General features: G+C 38.7%; 1 protein-coding gene across 1 annotated transcript; it reads right to left on the reverse strand.

Annotated features, from left to right (window-relative positions):
• Positions 1 to 2,011: 2,011 nt before the first annotated feature.
• LOC127161887 (SLAM family member 5-like) lies at positions 2,012 to 4,845 on the reverse strand. Its single transcript, XM_051104644.1, has 4 exons — positions 4,723 to 4,845; positions 3,988 to 4,320; positions 2,367 to 2,651; positions 2,012 to 2,139 (listed from the first exon to the last, which is right to left on the reverse strand). The coding sequence occupies exons 1-4, from the start codon at positions 4,769 to 4,771 to the stop codon at positions 2,027 to 2,029; spliced, it is 780 nt and encodes a 259-aa protein (XP_050960601.1). The 5' UTR covers positions 4,772 to 4,845; the 3' UTR covers positions 2,012 to 2,026.
• Positions 4,846 to 22,257: the final 17,412 nt, after the last annotated feature.

Below are 22,257 nucleotides of genomic sequence, written 5' to 3' on the forward strand. Positions count from 1 at the left end.
AATGATAAACATTTTCAACATTTACAAAGCAGCGTTTGTATTCATTTAGGCTAACCCAGGGTTCGCGGGTTATGAGACGACCCGCGCACCACTAGTGTACATGTTGATTGATGTAAGACACGTTATCATTTCATTCAGAAATAATGTAAAATAATTAATACAATTACAAACATATATTTATATTCCCCTCACTCTACAAAAAAAAAAAAAAAATCACATAAATTTAGCAGTTCAAAACTGAAAAAGGAACGAAAATATACACTACCAAGGTATTTGAACAGTAAGAATTTTAGTTTTTTTTTTAAATAAGTCTCTTCTGCTCACCAAGCCTGTATTAATTTGATCCAACAAAAAACGATAAAATTTTGAAGTATTTTTAATTAAAATAACTGTTTTCTTTGTTATTTATTCCTGTGATTTCAAAGCATTTTTTTTTTTTTTAGCTTTTGTTGTATCAAATTTTGTATCAAATAAATGCATGCTTGGTGAGCAGAAGGTAATTCTTTAAAAAACATTAAAAATCTTACTGTTCAATGACCAATTATTTCCTTGTTTTACCCACAAAATTACAGTGTCCATTAGCAGGAGGAAAACACTTGCATTTATTCTCCTATTGGAAAGTCTACGGAGCATTTTATGCGTTTAGAAATCTGTACCAATTCAAGACATTTTTTAAAACAAATTAACATTTTCACATTTTTTAAACCATAAACTATTTACTAATGTGCCAGTTTTACACAGGGTGTATATTTTGACATTTTATTTTGTATCTGAAAAATCTATCCAAAAGGAACCTGTTAATCAACATGTCTTAATGCACCCCTGCTGAAAAAAACAGCTAAAACCAGCCTAGGCTGGTTGGCTGGTATTAGCTGGTCAGCAGGCTGGTTTTAGAGGGGTTTTGGCCACTTTCCCAGTCTGGCCAGGCTGGTCTTAGCTGAAACCAGCTAGCTCCAGCTTAAACCAGCTAAGAGCTAGTTTTAGGCCTATGCTGGTTTTAGATGTTTTTTTCAGCAGGGTGGGCACAGTAATTTGCATAAACACCGCCTCCTGAGCAAGACATCAACGAATAGTCAAACCATAGGCCCCGCGCACTGCCGTTCAGTACCCTTGCAGCTTGACACTTAATTACACTTGAATGCGAGATTCAAATCAAAAACAAATAGAAACTACTTTCCCTGATGCTATCATCTACACTGGATACATTTTAAAGCAGGCATTTGCTTTCTAACAGTCCACGCTCTTGAGTCTGTTGTCAGTTGGACAAATGGAGTGAAAGACCATTTGTTTTGACACGTTTGGTTTAAACAGCTCATTTGCATCTTTGTGCAGACAGACAGACAGAAGGATTCCAGCATAAGGAACAAGTGGATAGTTTATTTTTAATGGCATCCCTAATTGTGTCTGAGGACTGTTCAGAGTATTTTGTTTTGTAAATGAGGCACAGTCATGGAGAGTTCACAAAGAAACATGACTGCAGCTGCATCACAAACTGTAAGTAAATTATTTCAGGATGATTTGTCAGGAAATGACCGTTTTATTTTGATTATGTTGTCAAAACATTCACATGCAATAGTGCGTGGGGTGGGGCATTGATACTGTTTCCTTTGCAATGAAGCTAGCCAATCATAACAAATAATTAAAAAAAATCCATGTCATGACTCCTTTAGTTTTATGTTATATTTAATGTAATTAATAAATCTATTATATACATTTTTTGTTTGTTTTATTCAGGATAGTCAAACTATGCTGGGATCTTCTCCGAAAAAGCATTGCAAGCCTAAGTGGATTGGAGACTTATTGCCACCAATGGTCTCTATGATCAAATTAGAATGGATTGCTTTTGATATACATTTCTAAATCTTTCAGAAATAATCTTGAGTAGATGCAGTGATAAAACAGATCCACAGTCTATAATTCACAGGTATGTTGACAGAAATGTTGACTCAGTCCTCCCCAAAACATGCTTAACTGGATAAATTCTTTGGTATCTGTTTTCTCCATTTAGCCTCTTGTCGATCTGACGTCATTGACCAACGATAGCATTCACAGCAGCCACTCCCATCAGAACAGTGACGACCAATTGGAGGACAGCTTCTATAAAATCACAATAATGGGCGTGGCCTCCTGAAGAAGTGACTGCACAATGATAAGACAGAATTGAGATTTTCAACAAGCTGACTTTAGTCTCTATCATGAACTTAAAAAAATTCCTTTTTTGTTCTACAGATTAGAAAATGTCAGTACTGTTTAGTAAGGCATAAGTGCATGATGACAGAAGCTCATTTACCTTAACTTATCAATTTTTTGTAAAATCAACAAATGAATTCAGTGAACAAATGGCACTAATATCAGCACTGCCGTACCTGCACATGTCCCACAGAGTTGAGTGAAGTTGAGATGTGTGGTCTGGTTGCTGATGGGATTTTTGAGCACACAGCTGTAGGGGGTTTTATCCTGATATTGCACCACCAGAGGTAGAGAGAGATTGATGCTGAGATCAGACACACTGATACTGGACCACAATAGGTTTTTTTTGTACCAGGAGAGAGACCCATGACCCACAATCTCAGATGAACAGTCCAATGAACATATTGATAATGAAGAACATTGTGAAGACTCGCTGCTGATGACAGGAACAGGCAGATGAGCTGAAATGAAAAGTATGTAGGAAATAAGTGACAACAAATATTTGAGTCTCTGTGATCAGTTCTTTCTCTGTGCTTCATGTTTTTGGAGTCTAACAATAGTGTTGTAAGAAGCGAAAGTGCTGGTTGATCTCTCTTGCCTGTAGGTCCCACTGAAATTCCTAAAGTACATTTAAATTACACCTATTGCAGCAACTTAAGTTTTTTAAATTTTCAAAGTTTCAATTCGGTTAACCAATTGCTTCACAAAATGAGTCACTGTTTTGATGTGCTTGAAATGAAACACGACAAAAACTCCAGCCAAACTGGTAAAAACACATTTTACAAACCATTGAAATAATAAGTATAATCTATCAAATGCAACTATTTGTCTAAGATTATTCAATATTAAGTTTATAATGTGTTCCTTTACCAATTTTCAGGGCTTGTTTGGTTTATGGATGGCTCAGCTAAACAGGCATTTAAGAGACTTTTAACTACTATTGTTCCTTTTAATTATATTATACAAAATACTTTTTAAGAAACTGATAAGACATCAGGTAAAAACCATAAACCTTGACCACAAGGGAGGTGATGTCTTGATTAATCCACATGATTCATGCAATCCCAGAAATCATTGCCCCACAACAAATTTTGAAATGTTTTGAAACAGTTATGATGTAATGAAGCCTCATTTACTGAAATCACGAGATGTTGGTAGTTTTGCTCCTAAGCACTAATTCAAAACAACAGATTCATAAAAATGTTTTATGAAAGCAGTGTTTCAAAGGCGCCCATCACTACATCTTACCTTCAAAACATTCCCTGAACTCTCAAAAACATATCTGTGAGTAAGTTAGGAGTACTACTTTCTTGTTTTGTTTAATGGTGATCTGTAAGGGTGTGTTCACACTTGTCATGTTCGGTTTGATTAAAATGAACTCTCTGCTCTGTTAGTGTGGTTCACTTGAGTAAGTGTGAACGCTGCTATACGAACCGTGGTGCGCACCAAACAAGTGGTCCGAGGCCACTAAAAAGATGGGTCTGAGTCCACTTTCAAATGAATTCTGGTGCAGTTGGAATGAAATATGAACGTGACACTGATTAAATACTTCTGAACAAACCAAAAACTGGAAGTAATGACAAGATACAACGCTATGCAACATGATTTCACAAAGGGAGGGCAAACATGGAGCAACCAGGAGGTAAAGTGCCTTTTATGAGCTCTCTGTGAGTTCACAGATGGTGAAAATGAAATCATATAAAAGAGCTTGCTGAGTCCAACAGGCGGCATTACGTGTAGTCGAATTTAAGCAATAAATAGTACACAGAACAAGTAAACGTGTAATTTTTGACTCACCATAGACAGTAACACTGAATCTGTATGTGTTGTCTTTCTTGCTCTTGATTGTCATTTCATAAAGCCCAGAGTCTGTGGTTTTGCTGTTTGTGATGTTCAGAGATCCAGTCTGATGATCCAGCTTCAGTCTTTTTCTGAATCTCCCATCAGGAACATGATCATATATGGAGAAGTTTCCAGCCTCTTTATTGATTTCAGCTATACAACTCTTAGGATCTCCAAATGTCCATGATATCAGATCTTTTTCCAGTAGTTGAGTAACATTAGTCTGTAGAGTGACAGTATCACCTTCCGTCACTTGCACAACTTTTACTGCGTCTGAGTTACCAAACACTGCAGAACAGAGGGAGTTGCTCAGTAGTGCATTTAAGTTCAGGTACACTTCATTTAAAAAAAAAACAAATTGTCACAAACTTTTGTTTTGGCTTTGTCTCTATGTAGAATTCAGAAGCCTTTGTTGTATTCAATACCGATGGCCATTTAGTGAAATGGGCCAGTAATTTATTTAACACCGCATCCTAACCAAATGCGATTGATGTGATAAGATTCTAGTGACAAGCATTTTGTCTGTCCACACCAAACATGACGGAACAGCAGGATGCGATCAATACGGTGTTAGACTTCCAATTTCACTATTTAATGTCAATAAGATATCCGAAAACTAATGAACTGAAACAGATTTTACAGATTTCTAATTCTGGTACAATTAAAGCTATAGAAATGCTTAGAACTTACCAACCAGATTCCCAAAGCACAAACAGCAAAAAACTAATTGGCAAAACATTTTCTGGTAAAATGTAGAAATTTCCTGTAGAGAAGTCTTTAATAACTAAGATGAAAACTGCTCCAGCCTGTCAGTATGTCCGTTGGGGGTTGTACTTCATTTCCTTTTCTTTTTTCTTTTCTAAACCACAGTATTGTGTCATGTTTACAGGAGCAGTGTGTCATCACATTAATGATACTGTTTTGATTTGACCTCTCCCACTCTGGTTTGCACTAAAATAATTTTGTACAAAAAAAGTAAAATAACTTATAAGCTAAGCAGAAGTTTGAACAATACGATAGGAGAAGCTCAGTTCCCTGGTTTGAATAAAGCTGAAAATATATATTAAAAAAAGGTTCTCTAGAAGTCTCTCTAAAAACCCTAATTAGTCCACTATTAATTTGACTATAAATGGAGAAAGTTCAATACTGCTGCTGCTCTTATGCTGAAATCTTCATCTTCATATTAAGTGTCAAATTCTATAAACAAACACCCCTAATGGAAGAACACCACAGAAAATGGATGAAGTGAATCAACTTTTACATTAGACTGAAGAAAACACACCTGGAATTGACTATATTAGCCTATATATATACACATTTCTAAACTGAAAATTTTTAAAAGCGAAATAATGGAAGATTCCTGTGACAACTGTGTTGCAGTGACAGGAAAAATTTGGTGGAAGATATGCAATCGTTAAAACAATGTTAAATCAATGTTGATGTGTCAACGATAACTGCATTGAAATAACGGTTATTGCATTATTACCGTTATTAATCGGTCACAGTTAACAACTCGCATATTAAGCCACCCTGCTTCTACTTATGACATGCTTATGGTGAATAAAGACTCCACAGGTAATTCAATTCCAAAGAACTAGACCATAGCAATGTGCTTCATTGTATTAAAGCTGTTTATATGATTTGATATTTATACTTCATTGACTTTTTTTTTACGTTCTAAGATGTGGTCAACTGGAAGAGGTTCTCACAGGGCTACCGGGATGAGTACAGACGAATGTACTGCATCAGCTAATGCATAGAGTGCCAAGCCCTCTTTAAGTCCCATCCACCTGGTTTTAGAGGAAGAGGCCACCAGCAGCAGCAAAAAGGCATATTATTCTGATTCATCACCTGGCGATGGGAGATTGGAAGACAGAGGCAGGGACTGTGCATCGGCTTTGGTGTTTTTGGTTCCAGGTACCACCTTCACCAACCTGATCCACAACCCGAATAACCAGAACCCATTTTACCTGCCTCTGTCTTCCAGTCTCCCATCGCCTGGGCACGACAGCCAAATCAAAGCCACCACTCACACCTGACACTTACCGTATTTCACCTACCTTCCACGTCTCCCCGTTAATCCTGTTCTCCCTCCATCCACAGAGCATGAGACACCCCCTCCTCCGCCTTGGATATCTTCTAAGCATCCGATTACCCCTTTAAGACAAACTAAAGCCATATGGCATAGCAATTAACGGCTGCATTGATGGGTTTTCGCAGCACATCATCTGGATTCAAGCCTACTTCACCAATAACAATCCTAGAGTAACTGCTGGGTATTATTTCTGTGCTGTTGATGAAAGAAGGGGTTGCCCTCAAATAATTAGCGGTGGGAATCTTCAGGCACTTCACGATCCAATCCAATCCGATTCTGATTCTGTGAGTCATGATCCAATTCCAAAACGATTCTTGATATACATTTTTCCCCAGTTAAATAATCTTTACAACATTACATTTTAACGAAATGTAAAAATGTTAATTTCTGTGCTTTTTGTTCATAGTTGTAATCTCTGCATGTCAGTACTGCCATCGTAAAATTAGGTGTGTGAATCTTCACAATCTTATGATTACGATTTTCATTATCAACTAAATATCAGGATGCATCACATTCTCAGTTTTCAATATTACTGCACATACGTACATTTTCATACATATTTTACATCAAATTTATTTTGTGCAAAATGTAGTTTATTTTTTATTATATAAGCAGGCTACTTTTAAAGACAATTACTTATTCAAAATAAGTGTTCTTTTAAGTATCCGAAAGTTTACAGACAGTAGTTGGTTTTTCTTTTTTCCTCAGCGTTATTGCCATTGGATTATTACTGATGAGATCATAGACAGTGGCAGCTTTAACAGGCTGCATTTAAACTAATGCACCGATCTATTTCTATATATCAGGGCCTGTATTCTTAAAGCTTCCATAAATCCTCTCAGAAAGCTCCTAATTTATCTTAAAAATTCCTACATAGGAGTCTTAGCTTAAGAGTGATTCAGGACCAATCTAAGAGCAAATCTGAGCGAAGAAAAGACTAAAACTTATCTTAGTGTGGAGGCGGGGTTGACCCCGCTTGCCTTTTGAAGACTGTGATTGGTTGGCTTTCCAAAAAGGAAATAAAAGAGCACTTTTAAGTGTAGGGTCTAGTTTAAGCCGTCACTTTGATATTATAGGCCTAATTTTTCCTGTTTTACCGCACACACACATTATGTATATCTTTATATATTTACCACGCTGTTAATGTTGTATTTAATGTATTTGATAGGAAATGAACAGCAACGCATTAAGGTTGTGAAAGTGCTGTAATTATTTGTGTGATCTCTTATAAAAGGTTGTGAACAGACTCAAATCATCACTGCTGTAGTTGCATTATTTCCTCTTGACTAATATGTTCATGTAATAAATGTAGTGATAACTTCAATTTCTTGCACTATGTCAGAGATGTTAGCATGTCTCTAATAAAATCGGTCACAAACATTATCCCTAATCTCATGTGTGGCATCTTATTAACTCACTGTCATGCATTGTGTGGACAATATTTCATGGGTCTCCTCATGTTATTTTATTTCCCCCCAGTGGAGGACTTATTTTTATATGTGTCATTGTATTGATTCAATTGTTAAATGCTCTAATTGTTTTTGGCATAATTTTTAACAACAGATTTTTTAATTGTTTTATTTGGAGGGGGAGGAGGCTGGAAAGGAGGGTTTACAATATTTGTTACTAGGAGGTTATTGATTGTATCTTATTTTGATCATTTCTCATTCTTTTATCCTGATCCCCTTCTTTATATATAGTCATGGTAAAAAGTTATTTGAACTGTATTTTTGAAATGTTTTATAATGAAATGTTGATAATTTTGTACTGCTTGAAAAATATATAAATAAAGTGAGGTGGGAAAAAGAATGTTATGTTATATGTCTGGAAAGTGTTAATTGTGATGATTATAGCCCGGATTATTACCAAAACCGACACCCTCAGATTCAGGAGTGAAATGGCAACATTCTATGACATCTGGCAACTGGAGCCTAAAAGTTATTACAATGGTAATCACTCCTTGAAAAAGTGGCAGCGGAGCATAAAAAATGTGTACTGGCCTGCTGTATCATCCAAATAAGGCCAGCAGAAAGTAAATCACATTCAGGATGTGCACGATCATGATCCTGCATACCGAAATGTGAGCATCCAGCACATGTCTTTGAAGAGTGCAGCGAATGGTTCCAACCAGGTGTGGACATTTGAATAATTTCAAGTCAGTCTATATATTTGTGAAACATTACTACTATTCCCTTCCAATTGCAACATGAAACTTTTATATAGGATCAAAATAATGGTTCAGTTGAAAAGCTCTTAACCAACAAAAATTTCTGAAAGGTGTGGAGAAGCTCAGCCCTCAGTACCAGATGTCTTCCCTGGAAGCCTTCTAGTCTCATTTTACATTTTGCACCAAAAACTTTTTTTTCCCATATCTTGAAATGCTGTGCATTTATATTTTTCGAAGGTGTTACTTAACATCAACAATAATGTCATCTGACATCTGACCTTTGTTTTTGCTCTGTTTTTTAATGAAATTGCATGTCATCCACAATTAGGATTTCTGTTGTTTATGGCTGTCGTAAAATTGTCATTTTAGGATGCGTTTGGTTACCTATGTTTTTTAACTAAAATTCTAATATTTGTTAAGTTCTGTTTTAGTTGACCGAGGCTCTGGTATTTCATTGGGAAGCAACAGAGAGCAGCCACCAGTAATCTGTGTAATGCTGGACTAGTTTACCCTGAAGCTTATCCCCTCAAGTTCAAAAGTGCAGCAATGGTCACAGAGTGCATCATTGGAAAACAACTATTTATATGATAATATACACTACCGTTCAAAGGTTTGGGGTCAGTACCTTTTTATTTTTCTTTTTTTTTTTTTTTTTTTTTTTTAAGAAATTAATACTTTTATTCACCAAGGATGTATTAAGTTAATAATTAAAAGTTTATTAAAAGTTCATAATAAATAATTTACATTGTTATAAAATATTTATATTTTGAATAAACACTGTACTTTTTAAACTTGTTATTCATAAAAGAATCCTGAAAAAACAAAATCACAGGTTCCAAAAAATATTTGGCAGCACAACTGTTGATATTATCCAACATTGATCATTCTAATAATAAATCCGCATATTAGAATGATTTCTGAAGGATCATGTGACACTTAAGTAACAGCTAATAAAAATTCAGCTTTTCATCACAGGAATAAATTCTATTTTAAAGTATGTTAAAATAAAAAAACAATATTTTATATTGTAAAAACATTTTGCAATATTACTGTTTTTTTCTATATTTTTAATCAAATAAATGCAGCCTTGATGAGCATAAGAGACTTCTTTAAAGACTATTACAAGTCTTACTGACCCCAAACTTTTGAACGGTAGTGTATGTTAAAATTAATTTATTGCTGTGATCAAAGCTGACTTTTCAGCATCATTACTCCAGTCTTCAGTGTCACATGGTCCTTCAGAAATTATTCTAATATGCTGATTTGCTGCTCAAGAAACATTTCTGATTATTAGCAATGTTGAAAACTGTTTTTTTTTCAGGATTCTTGAATTAATAGAAAGTTTAAAAGAACAGCATTTTTATATATTGTTATTTGCAGGGACTGAAACAGAAAGCTATTGTTGCTCTTAAATCACCAAGTAGTTCCAAACCAAACCAGTGCAGAAGCGTGTAACGTCACGCCAGCAGAGGGAGCCCTCACCCATTGACTGCCTGCTGTTGCTCCCTCTGCTGCCTCGTTGGTTACTTCCTGTTTGGTGGCCATAAAAGGAGGCCATTGACAAACCAACATCGTGAAGTATTGTTTTGTTCTTGCGGACTCTATCAAGCGTTTTCCTGTTTTCATTGCCCTGTTTTTTTTTTTGATTATCACGGTTTGATTTCTTGTCATTGTTTTCCTTTGTTTTGCCTCAGTTTTGTCTTGCTCATTGCCATAGTTTTGCCTGGTTACATTTCCTTGTTTATTTGTTACTTTTCGGACTGCTCTCTCTGGTTTTTGGACTCTAACTGTTTTTGTGGATTACACTATTTTTTTGTCTTCATCGCACTGTTTGTTGGATATTGACCCCGCCTGTTGACTACGATCTGGTTATTAAAGCTCACACTTGGATCTTATACGCTTCCTACGAGTCCTCCTTACAGAATACTTCGCCACCCAAAGATCCAGCGGCTTTCAGAAATACAGATCATTATGGACCCGGCATCACACCTCTTCTGTCTTCGTCAAGGTAATCGGTGCATCGAAGATTATGTTGTGGACTTTTGTGAGCTGTGCTATTTGGTGGAATTTAATGATGTGGCACTTAAGGACATTTTCCGAAACGGATTAAACAATCCAATTCGATCTGGCCTACCTGGAGGGAAAATTCACTGGTCTTTGGAACCAAAGTTGACTTTGCCCTCCGGTTGGCTGGATCACCATTTACTGTGGGGGTAGCTGATGAGAAACCCTGCTGTCCCCCAGTATCAACCAAACCTGTGGATTTTTCCGTCATGTCTGGAATTATTCAAGTCATGTCAGAGCCCTGTAATTCCATGCCTGCCCTGCCAAAGTCTGCTCAAGTAACATCCACCAAGCCAAGGTCTTCTAACGTCACATCTGCCAAGCCACAGCCTGCTCACGTCACGTCTGCCAAGCCACAGCCTGCTCATGTCACGTCTGCCAAGTCACAGCCTGCTCACATCACGTATGCCGCTCCAGGGCCTGCTCACGCCATGCCTGCCGCTCCAGGGCCTGCTCACGCCATGCCTGCCACTCCAGAGCCTGCGCCTGTCATGGCCGCCCTCCCACAACCAGTCCACAAGATGGCTGCCATCCCAGAGCCAGACCACAAGATGGCCGCCATCCCAGAGCCAGTCCACAAGATGGCCGCCATCACCAAGCCTGTTCACAAAATGGCTGCCACACCTGAGCCTCATCAAGCCAAAATCATCTCATCCGCATCTCATCCCATCATCTCTGCCACACCCAAGGTAAATCAAGTGATGCCTGATCCTCCAGTATCAAGTCAAGTCAGGGCTACACTTTCTGTGTCAAGTCAAGATACAGCTGTCCTCCATGAGCCAAGCCAAGATACAGCTGTTCTCCATGAGTCAAGCCAAGATACAGCTGTTGTTCTCCATGAGTCAAGTCAAGACACAGCTGCTGTGCCCCACGAGTCAAGCCAAGTCGCAGCTGTTCCCCATGAGTCAAGCCACATTACAGCTGTGTTTCCTGAGTCAAGTCAAGTTGCAGCTGCGTTTCCTGAGTTAAGTCAAGTTTCCGAGTCCAGTCAGGTCGCGGCTGTTGTTCCAGAGTCAAGTCAAGCTGAAGCTGTTGTTCCAGCGTCAAGTCAAGTTAAAGCTGTGTTTTGAGGAAGATTTTATTAACTAAAATATAGAGGAATTGTGTCCAAATTAATTTACCATTATAATCCTACCTATATTTGCTGGGCCAGCACATTCTGTGTTATTATAGAAACCAGAAGCATGGAAAAGGGCCCCACTAGCAGGGTTATATGTCATGTTATTTTAGGGGCCACTAAGAGGCCTTAAGGAAAACCATCTGTTTCCCATGATAGTGTTTACTATCAGCGGACCACAACCAAGTAAAGTTCAGTTCTCTATAGACAACTCGGCTTGATTGTCTCGGCAATAAAGTCTATCTTTTGGCATCAAAACCCAAGACTCAAGAGTAATTCTTTGATGGAAAAGAGGGGAAAACCACAACAGTTTCCTGTGTCAAGTCAGGTCAGAGTGGCTCTTCCAAAATCCAATCAAGTTACAGTTATTGCTCCTGTGTCAAGTAAAGCTATAGCTGTAGCCCTCAAGTCAAGTAAAGTCACAACCGTAGTTCCTGAGTCAAGCCATGTTGTTCCAGAGTCAAGTCAAGTTGCTGCTGTTGTCCCTGAGCCAAGCCAAGCCACAGTTGATCTTCATGAGCCAAGTCAAGCCACAGCTGACCTTTATGAACCAAGTGAAGCCACAGCTGATCTCCCTGGGCCAAGTCAAGTCACAGCTGACCTTCACAAGCCAAGTCAAGTCACAGCGGGACTGCACGAGCCAGGTCAAGTCACCGCTGTTCTTCACGAGTCAAGTCAAGTCACGGCAGGCCTCCCTGATTCAAGTCAAGTCACGGCAGACCTCCCTGAATCAAGTCAAGAAACTGCTGTCCTGGCAGAACCTAACCAGGTCCCCTCTGACCTTCCAAAGTCTCGTCACGTCTCAGCTGACCCCCTAGAACCTTGTCACGTATCTGCTGACATCCCAAGCCACGCAGAGCCCACGCTCCCAAGCCAGGCAGAGCCACGCCAGCAGAGGGAGCCCTCACCCATTGACTGCCTGCTGTTGCTCCCTCTGCTGCCTCATTGGTTACTTCCTGTTTGGTGGCCATAAAAGGAGGCCATTAACAAACCAACATCGCAAAGTATTGTTTTGCTCTTGCGGACTCTACCAAGCGTTTTCCTGTTTTCATTGCCCTGTTTTTTGATTATCACGGTTTGGTTTCTTGTCATTGTTTTCCTTTGTTTTGCCTCAGTTTTGTCTTGCTCATTGCCATAGTTTTGCCTGGTTACATTTCCTTGTTTATTTGTTATTTTTCGGACTGCTCTCTCTGGTTTTTGGACTCTGCCTGTTTTTGTGGATTACGCTATTGTTTTGTCTTCATCGCACTGTTTGTTGGATATTGACCCTGCCTGTTGACTACAATCTGGTTATTAAAGCTCGCACTTGGATCTTATACGCTTCCTACGAGTCCTCCTTACAAAGTGTCACACATCTTTGAGCAACACAGTGCTGTTTGGTTCCTGAATGAATCCGAATTTTGAATAAATTGGCTAATTAATAACCCAATTATAAGATCATGGGTGCAAACAGAAGGCTGCATCCTTCCTAAACAGGTTTTTTTTGAGGCTTCAAGGCTAGAGTCTAGTCCAGGGCCCGTATTCATAAAAAACTTAGTGCAAAGTTAAGAGTTGCTCCTAGTGACAAAATTCTAAGAAAATTCTTAGAAATGTGGGTGTTTCCTCTTATTATTAAAGAAAAGATCCTAGTAAAGAAAAAAGTAATTCAAAAAGCAGGTCCAAAATTGTTAAGAGTACAGATGAGGACTTTTGAGAGGCTTAAGAGTTTCTTTAGCAGTGGAGAAAATTGACAAAACATGACAAGGGCAATGAAATATTGTCCACACAATGCATGACAGTGAGTTCATAGGATGCCACACATGAGATAATGTTTGTGACCGATTTTATTAGAGACATGCTAACATCTCTGACATAGTGCAGAAATGCCACAGTGCAAAAAATGGAATAATCACTGCATTTATTACATGAACATATTTGTCAACTGGAAACAATGTAACTATGCAGCATTGATGATTTGGGTCTGTTTACAACCTTCTATAAGCAAAGAAATCACACAAACAATTACAGCACTTTCAAAACCTTAATGTGTTGCTGTTCATTTCCTATCAAATGCATTAAATCCAACATTAACAGCATGGTAAATAAAAAATGGTAACACTTTCTATGAAGCCCCTATTTATAATACATTATAATGGTATTTCTAAGGCATTATAATGAATCCATAATGCATTATAAAAAAGCTTATAATATGTTATATCATCTCATGAATAATCATAACAACAATTATAATACATTATAATACTTGAGTATTTGAGGTTATAACTTTTAAGATTATGATTATTTATAACACACAATGGACAGCATATAAAATCTACTTAATTTATAATGGATTATATCATATTACATTTATTTTTTACATTATATTACATTTTATTTTGATGGTCCCCTAGTCTATGTTTTTCATGTCTTCTTAATAAAACACAACTAATTCAGATAATCGGCTCATTAATAGAGACTCCAAGACCTGAAATGGGTGTGTCAGACAAAGGAGAGATGCAAATGTGCAGTGCTGGGGGGCCTCCAGGAACGTGGTTGGGAACCACTGCCTTAGAGTATTAGTACACTTAGGTTAAGGTTAGGCTAGGTAGCAGGTTCACGTACTTGCAAAGTTACTTATAATCAGTTTGTCTTTTGGGGAACCATCAAGATAGAGTGTTAGCATATATTTAGCATACTACTAATAATAATTACTGCTAGCTGACATGAAGTACCATCAAAATAATCAAACTGCTAATACAAATGTATCATATTACACGTTCATCTGATCTGATACCTGATCTTATGGCTCTTTGAGAAATATTAGTATTACTTGTAAGTGGTCTTTGTATGCTTTAAGTAAAGTGACGTGCGTAAGATGGCAAGATATGAGACTCATAATACGTTATAACTATGAGGAGGTAATCCTACTCTTAAAAGCTATAAAACACAAATAAGTAAAAATTATAATACATTAAAACTGTTCTTATGAATACTCATGAGATGATACAACATACTATAAGGTTTTTTATAATGCATTATGCATTCATTATAATGCCTTAAGAATACCCTTATAATGTATTATAAATACAGGCTTCATAGAAAGTGTTACCTAAAAAATATATAAACATATAATGTGTGTGTGCAGTAAAAAAGGAAAAAAATACACTTAGAATTTCAAAGTGAAGGCTTAACTAGACCCTATACTTAAAAGTGACCAGGCAAATTGCATTGCCAGACAAGACAAACCAATCCATGACATATTAAAGTTTTATTATTGAATAGCAAATTTTGAAATAATCACTTTAGTGCATTTGGCAGACAATATCAACAATGACAACAACAAAAAAACTGTAGGGCAGCGGGCCAAATTGGCTGACAGGCCACCGGAAATTCTCCCAGTGCTCCCTATGGCCAGTCTGCCCCTGTGTGTATGCAACAACTAGAAGAATAAGATCTAGAGAGGAAGTGCTCATAATTTCACACTATCTTTTACAAAAATCTGGATCCTCCCCTCCAATTGTTGGAGAGTCCTGAATCCTAGGACCGCTGGGAACCTACACAGCAAAATCCCCAGTGTTAACCCTCTGGGGTCGAAAACGCTCCGGTTACTCACGTAACCTCGGTTCCCTGAAATGAGGGAACGAGACATTGCTATGGGAATATCCTTTCTCCAATTACTACTGAAGCCTTATTGAATCACGCCAGTGAAACTGGCCAATGGCCTTCAAGCGCGCGAAATATGAGGGGGGCCCCACTCTATATAAGGCAGCGCTTGAATGCCATTCATTCGGAATCTTGACTGAAGCAATTTACGTTTAAAGATCCTGAACTGAGTGACACGGCAATAAGAGTAATGTCTCATTCCCTCATTTCAGGGAACCAAGGTTACGTGAGTAACCGGAGCGTTCCCCTTCAATTCGGTCACTTCTACATTGCTATGGGGAACATATAAAATCCCGCCGTGTCACAGTGACGGATCCTGGCTCAACTACTTATGCTAAGCTTCACCGACAGCGGGATAATCCACGGGGGGGGGGCTATCAGCATCTCCACCAATTCTGGGAACCACGGCTGGTTGGGCCATTTCGGTGCCACTAACAGAACAGATTCTCTGTCCTGTCTGACTTTGCAAAGCACTTGAGGCAGGAGCTTCACTGGAGGAAAGGCATACTTGCGAACTTTCGGCCAGCTGTGAGCCAGAGCATCCACTCCCAGGGGAGATTGTGTTAGTAAATAAAACAGCGAGCAGTGAGTGTTCTCCGCTGATGCCAAAACTTCTCAGTTTCTGTCCACGTCCCGAAGGCTGGCCTGCCGTCGCATACGGCTCCCCAGCCCGTGCTTAATGCATCCGTCCTGACAGTTTTCCTCCTGATCACTTGGCCAATAGGAACACTCTGGCGATACAGAGTCATATCACGCCAAGGGGTCAGTGCATCCAAGCATTCGTGCGTTACTTTGACGCACTCTGTGGCACACGGCTCTTTAGCCAGAGCTGGAGCGGTCTCATATGCAGGAGCCCCAATTTGCACACTGGCCGAGAGCCCTCTGAAAGGATTTCAGCGGAGGGGAGCACCCTAACTTGAAGACTGAGAGAGAGCTGACCAGTTTTTGTGCACGTTCCTTTGTCAGGCGCGTTCTCATATTGATTGAATCTAGCTCTACTCCCAGGAAGGAGATGTTCTGGGTCGGTACCAGGATGCTTTTTTGCATATTTACAGTCAGCCCTAAGTTCTGAAGATGAGCAAAAAATCTGCGTCTGTCGCTGCGCAGCGCGCTCTCTGATTGGGCTAAGATTAGCCAATCATCGAGATAGTTCAGGATGCGCATTCCGCTCTGCTTTAGAGGGGAAAGCGCCGCATCCATGCATTTCGTAAATGTACGTGGGGCCAGGTTCAAATCCAGAGATAAACCAGTCCCTTGCTCTGACGTGTGAGAGGATTTGTTTCAGAGTAATCATTTTGAACGGGCGTTTCGAAAGCGCGCGGTTCAACGGTCTCAAATCCAAAATTGGTCGTAGTCCGCCGTCTTTCTTTGACACCAGAAAATAACGGCTGTAGAAGCCGCTCTCGCGATCTGCCAGAGGCACTTTCTCTACAGCACATTTCCCGAGAAGATTGTGTATTTCTTCTTGTAGAATTGACGCATTCTGCTCCCGTACAGTGGACATCAACACGCCGTTGAAACGGGGCGGTCTGCGGAAGAACTGAAGCGTGTAGCCGTTCTTTATTGTTTTCATAACCCACTCCGATACCCCTGGCAGCATCTGCCACGCTTCTGCGAACTGTGACAGAGGGCGAGGCGGCCTGCACACCGTGAGGGATAACTGGCCATTGGCGAGCGGTGAGTTTCGTACGGGGAGTTGAGTGGTGGGGGAGAGGGGAGTGAGAGGAGGAAAATCGCTCTGTTATTGAGGTAAGTTTTGCATTTTTTTTTTACTTTATTGCACTGCATAGTGGAACAGTCAAAAAACAAACATGACAACTGTTCTTGCTTCCCGCAACAGGCAGGGGAGCGTGATGAACGCACACAGCGAAGCGAGTGGACTTCTTCAGTGGCTCGTCTTCGGTGCTGGATGTAGTTTTCCTCCTCCGAGAGACAGCGTTCAGGAACGCGGCTTTGGATCCGGCGCTGGAGGCCTGCCGTCTCTGCCGGGGCGGGGTTTCTGGGGCTTCGAGCCTTGACGGTGTTTCGGCCATAGCTGTCTTGGTCTCACAGTTGGCTCCTGTTCAGGCCGGGCCGAAGCAGAGGACGAGGCGTGCGGTCTTCCCGCGCGCTGTGCTGAGGATGAGCGGGAACGCGCAGGGGGGTTCATGCCGGCGCGCTTAGGCAGGAAGTGGCTGATGGCCCCGGATTGTTTCTGCGCTTCAGCAAAGCGCAATGGGAGCGTCCAGAAAGGCCGCCTTTTCTGAGTCCTTCAACTCAGTCAGGGTAAGCCATAGGTGACGATCCAGCACTACCAGATTACCCATACTGCGGCCGATTGCACGGGCCGTCACTTTCGTTGTCCTGAGGGTCAGATCCGTGGCCCGTCGGAGCTCTTTGAAAACTTCAGGGTCCGGGCCACCCTCATCCAGAGACTTAAGGAGTTTGGCCTGATACACCTGGAGTATCGCCATCACATGTAGCGCTGAAGCAGCCTGGCCCGCCGCGGAAAAGGCTTTGCTAGCGAAGTTTTTATTATAATCAGCCACGTGGAGGTGCACACGGCGTACCGCCCACATCAACGGAAACAACGCAGCGAGACAGCGTTTTTATTGTTCATCTCGGCTACTTGCATCTTGTTACTGGAAGAAGACGCGCTTTATATTTCCCTCAGAAGAAGAACGCGATGCTACGCACGGCTAGATCCACCGAAGGAGTAAGTCTTTCTTTCATTAGCCTACTTACGTTAGTTGTTGTGTTACTGTGATATAACTTGTACACATTCCAAACTATAATTCCTGACTACGTGCAATCAAGTGAAACGTTATGAAGTATGTTTCATTTCATTGCATCGAAATGTTTCACGACGCCAGGATGTTTTTAATGTTCTATAAAATAAAAATGACATGATATAAAAGTAATAGTGCTTACACTGGAACACTAAATGATAGTGTCTAAGATTGTTTAGACAAAACTACTGTCATATACTCGCGAATAGATGCTTATGATGTGCTTAACAATAGTAAATTAGTTTCCCAGACATAAAATGGCTTGTATTGTATAATACATACAAAGCATGCTTGTGTTTATGGCTATAAAATCATATTTATTTTTTGTATAACAATAGGATATAAAAGTAATATTAGTTTATTTTTAATACTCTGTTTGTGAATATGTGTTTAACATGCTAAACAATAATAATTCGTTTCTCAGGTATAAATTGTAAATTTTTGATATTTTGGCCAAAATTTGATATTTCCTGATATTAACATGCTCACATATGTGTTTTTTTTTTGTTTGTTTTTTTCCCTAGTGATCTGATACCTGCACCACAGATGAATGCTACATGAATGCCACATGTAGACTGCCACCTGGACTACTGATGATGAGTTTTGTTTCTTGAATCAATGGAAAGAAGCAGCAATCACTTAAATATCAGGTATAATTTACTTGTTTCACTTGTTGAACAGAATCCAGAAAACAGTTTTCAGGAATGACACAAAGTCTGTTCACGTCTCTGTACATGTAACATCAATGTAGTCAATAATGTGCTTTTGGCCTTCATTATATATGTTTTGATGATACTGTGTTGTAAATAAAATACTACAAATAATCTAAAACTCCTTTCTTTGAATCTCTCATTGTTTCTGCCTGACAGTCACAGTCTCATTGATGGGCCATTAGACGGGTGGGTCTTTTGTCTCTCAGGTGTGAATCACTAAATATTCTGGGCCATTGTCACTCCCTCGAATACAGCATGTCTTGCATAAGATAACAATATATTTCTTGTTTTTTATATTGTTTATATTAATAGTTTTCTGTGAATGAGTGAGCAGAATGATTTTCACATTTTATAATAAAACTCTAGCCTACCACATCCAATTCTCTTTTCTCGTGAACAAATATTCTGTTTAAGCTTTATGGCTTTATCTCAGTGGCTTAATGTTTTTCATTTCATGCATAAACGTTATTTACACAAAAGGTGACAGTGTACATTTTGTTATTGAATGTCATTTTACAAGTTTGTGCTGATGCAATTAATGTCACATTTACTTAATAAGTTTTTAGATACTGAAAAAAGCACAAATATTAAATTTAACATGTCAAAATTATACCTTCAGGGTGCCAAAACACCCTCAGACCCCAGGGGTTAACTTTTTTGAACACTCTGAGTGAGATACATATAAACACTGAAGCAGTTTTAAGTTAATAAAAGATAATTAGGTGATTAAAAAAAAAAACATCAAATACTAGTGCTTGATCTTGGTCCAAAACTCAGAATCACAAAAGAAAACTTTGATTTTTAAGCAACCATTATAGTGGTCAGTGTTTGCATTAGTTGATTTGACAGACAAGATTTAACATTAGTCCTAGACTAAAATGTAACACAGAGCTGAAGAATCAGTGTGCAAATTGCACTGACTAATCTTAAAACATTCCAGTGCCTTTGTTTTGTCTTAAGATGCACACCAGTGATGTTTTTCCTAAGCATGTTTATAAAAAATTACTCAAATGTCCTAATTGAACTATGGCCTGACTTATGCTAAGCTCTGTCTGTGACCAGCCCTTGGTCTATGTGAAAGTACATTTCTATGACACGTTAAACGAGTGTTTTTTTAAAAAAGGTTGCATAGCCCTTTAAAAAAGTAAAGGAAGTGCTGGATGACTCCAATGGCCAGAGCCACTATTTAAACAGATGTACAATAAACATCCAAAAAAAAAAAAAATAAACATACATAGAGATTCACATACTAGGTGATTGAATCAAACAATGAATATGTTCTTCCCTCTTAGGGTTTCAGTGCCTTGCTCCATTGCAAACAGAAGCTTACTTAGCTTTTGTCTTGTCTGGCTGTTTCAACTCAAATACAGCAGCCAAACAAAATCTAGCATTAAAGATTTAAGGGTCAAGAGCCCAACTAATGCAAACATTGACCACTATAATGGTTGATTAAAAATTTTGGTTTTCTCCTTTGGTGATTCTGCTCATTAACATCAGGTGTCTTCAATAATGATCAATCATCACTTTGTTAATCACCTAATTATCTCGTTAACTTCAACACTACTTCAGTGTTTATATGTGTCCACACTCAGTGTGTTAAATTAACACTGGGGATTTTGCTGTGTACATATAAGACCACCATAAGACTTTTAATTACTTTCACTTTCTATTTCTGAGAAACGCAGTATGTTCTTGTAAATGTTGTTTGCTATTCTTTACCCCTAGGGTCCTTGTAGGTCATTTCAGCATCTGGACCAATCAGACCAACAAGCCAACTATACACAGCAAACTCCCCAGTGTTAATTTAACACTCTGAGTGTGGACACATATAAACACTGAAGCAGTGTTAAAGTTAACACTGAAGTAGTGTTGAAGTTAACGAGATAATTAGGTGTTTAACGAAGTGATGATTGATCATTATTGAAGACACCTGATGTTAATAAGCAGAATCACCAAAGGAGAAAACCAACATTTTTAAGCAACCATTATAGTGGTCAGTGTTTGCATTAGTTGGGCTCTTGACCCTTAAATCTCAATATTAGGTCTTGTTTGGCTGAGTTATAACAGCCAGACAAGCCAAGAGCAAAAGTCAGTAAGAAAGCATTGACTGTGCTTGACTTAATCATCATATAATGATTTGAGTATTTGACAAAGAATTTCTTTACAGATTTAAAAAAAAACTGTGAACAAAAGATCAGTTTTGCCATAATCAGACAGATGATGAAAATTTTTTTATCTTAATTTAGACACCCAGACATGAAGAATCAGTGTGAGAATCACAACAACGGTGACCATCAAAAAGCGTGTTGTAGCCAATCAGAACTCATCCATGACTCCCATCATGCATTGCGGCATGAATAAATTATGAGAGTTCAGAGTTGATCTGTTTATCTGAATATGCCGTTTGTCACCATTGTTGAGATTCATGTGCCTAGGTGAACTACTTTTTTTAAATAGCCTTGACTACACACTCCACACTCAGAATGTTAAATTAACACTGGGGATTTTGCTGTGTATGTGGGAATTCTGGAAACAACCCCACAAAGCGACCAACATCCCAAAAGCGCTCAGTTGCCAGGAATTCATCATTATGGAAATGGCCACAATCAGACACTTCTCTCTCTTCACTCCTGGCTGTCTCTGGATCCCCATCTCTGAATTGCGGCCTGCAGTTCCTCAGAACTGCTTACTCAGGAGAGAGGTTACTACTGGTGGCTGAGATAAATAATTGCAATTAATCATACTTAAATGTAATTATTTATATGTATTTCCCTTTTGAGCTAAATTCATGACATCATCTTGATAATGATACTTCTGATATATGGCAGAGAGTTAGGACCCAGAAGCGGTGAAAGTTTTTTCACTTTTATCTGACAAAGTAGCTATTATTCACATAGATCTGTGATATTGTTTTTTGGTAATTCATTAAATATTGCCAGCTAAAAAATAACTAGTACTTTAAAGCAATTTTTGAGATTTTTTACTTAATTACTGTTTTAACACAAGTATTTTTACTTGTAATTGAGTATTATTTCAGAGATATAATTGTATTTGTACTTAAGTACAAATTGTTAGTACTCTTTCCACCACTGGTTATTATTCATGTCCCTTCCAGAAAAAAAAAGATGAATTTACATTTACATTAATCATGAGGAAACATTCTCAACTCTTCTCAAATTACTTTTCTTGGGCACTTTCAACTTAATAATAAAATGAGTTTTGCATAAGACTTTTAATTACTTACACTTTCCATTTCTAAAAAAAACCCCGCAGTATGTCCTTGCAAATGTTGTTGGCTATTCTTTACCCCTAGGGTCATTTTGAAAGTGATAGTAAAAATCTAACAATATAAAAGCTTTGCAGCAGTAGCTTTCTGTTTCAGTAAAGGAGCTGAAGCTAAAGGAATCAACCTCCTGAACCCCCAGGAAACATCAGACTATCTTCAGGCCTTGAAAATAAAAACAGGTAAACAAGAACAATTTGACAGCACTTGGTTTTTATTAAGCTTATTTGAAATCAGTTAATTTAAAGTGTATTCATTTCACTAATTTTACAAATAATGTGTTCATTTATTTTATGTATTTTGCTGTAACACATGTCTGCTTGAACACAGTTCAGTATATTCTCATAGTTGTCAAAAATCTTCAGCAAGTGTTTTA

Source organism: Labeo rohita, unplaced genomic scaffold (assembly GCF_022985175.1).
Source record: "Labeo rohita strain BAU-BD-2019 unplaced genomic scaffold, IGBB_LRoh.1.0 scaffold_761, whole genome shotgun sequence".
Lineage (NCBI taxonomy): Eukaryota > Metazoa > Chordata > Actinopteri > Cypriniformes > Cyprinidae > Labeo > Labeo rohita.

Coding starts and splice junctions, on each gene's coding strand:
- LOC127161887 (XM_051104644.1), bottom strand. CDS start 4,771: ATGTTTTGCCAATTAGTTTTTTGCTGTTTGTGCTTTGGGAATCTGGTT. Junction 4,321..4,722: donor GTGCTTTGGGAATCTGGTTG/GTAAGTTCTAAG, acceptor TCTGTTCTGCAG/TGTTTGGTAACTCAGACGCA. Junction 2,140..2,366: donor ACTCTGTGGGACATGTGCAG/GTACGGCAGTGC, acceptor ATCATTGTGCAG/TCACTTCTTCAGGAGGCCAC.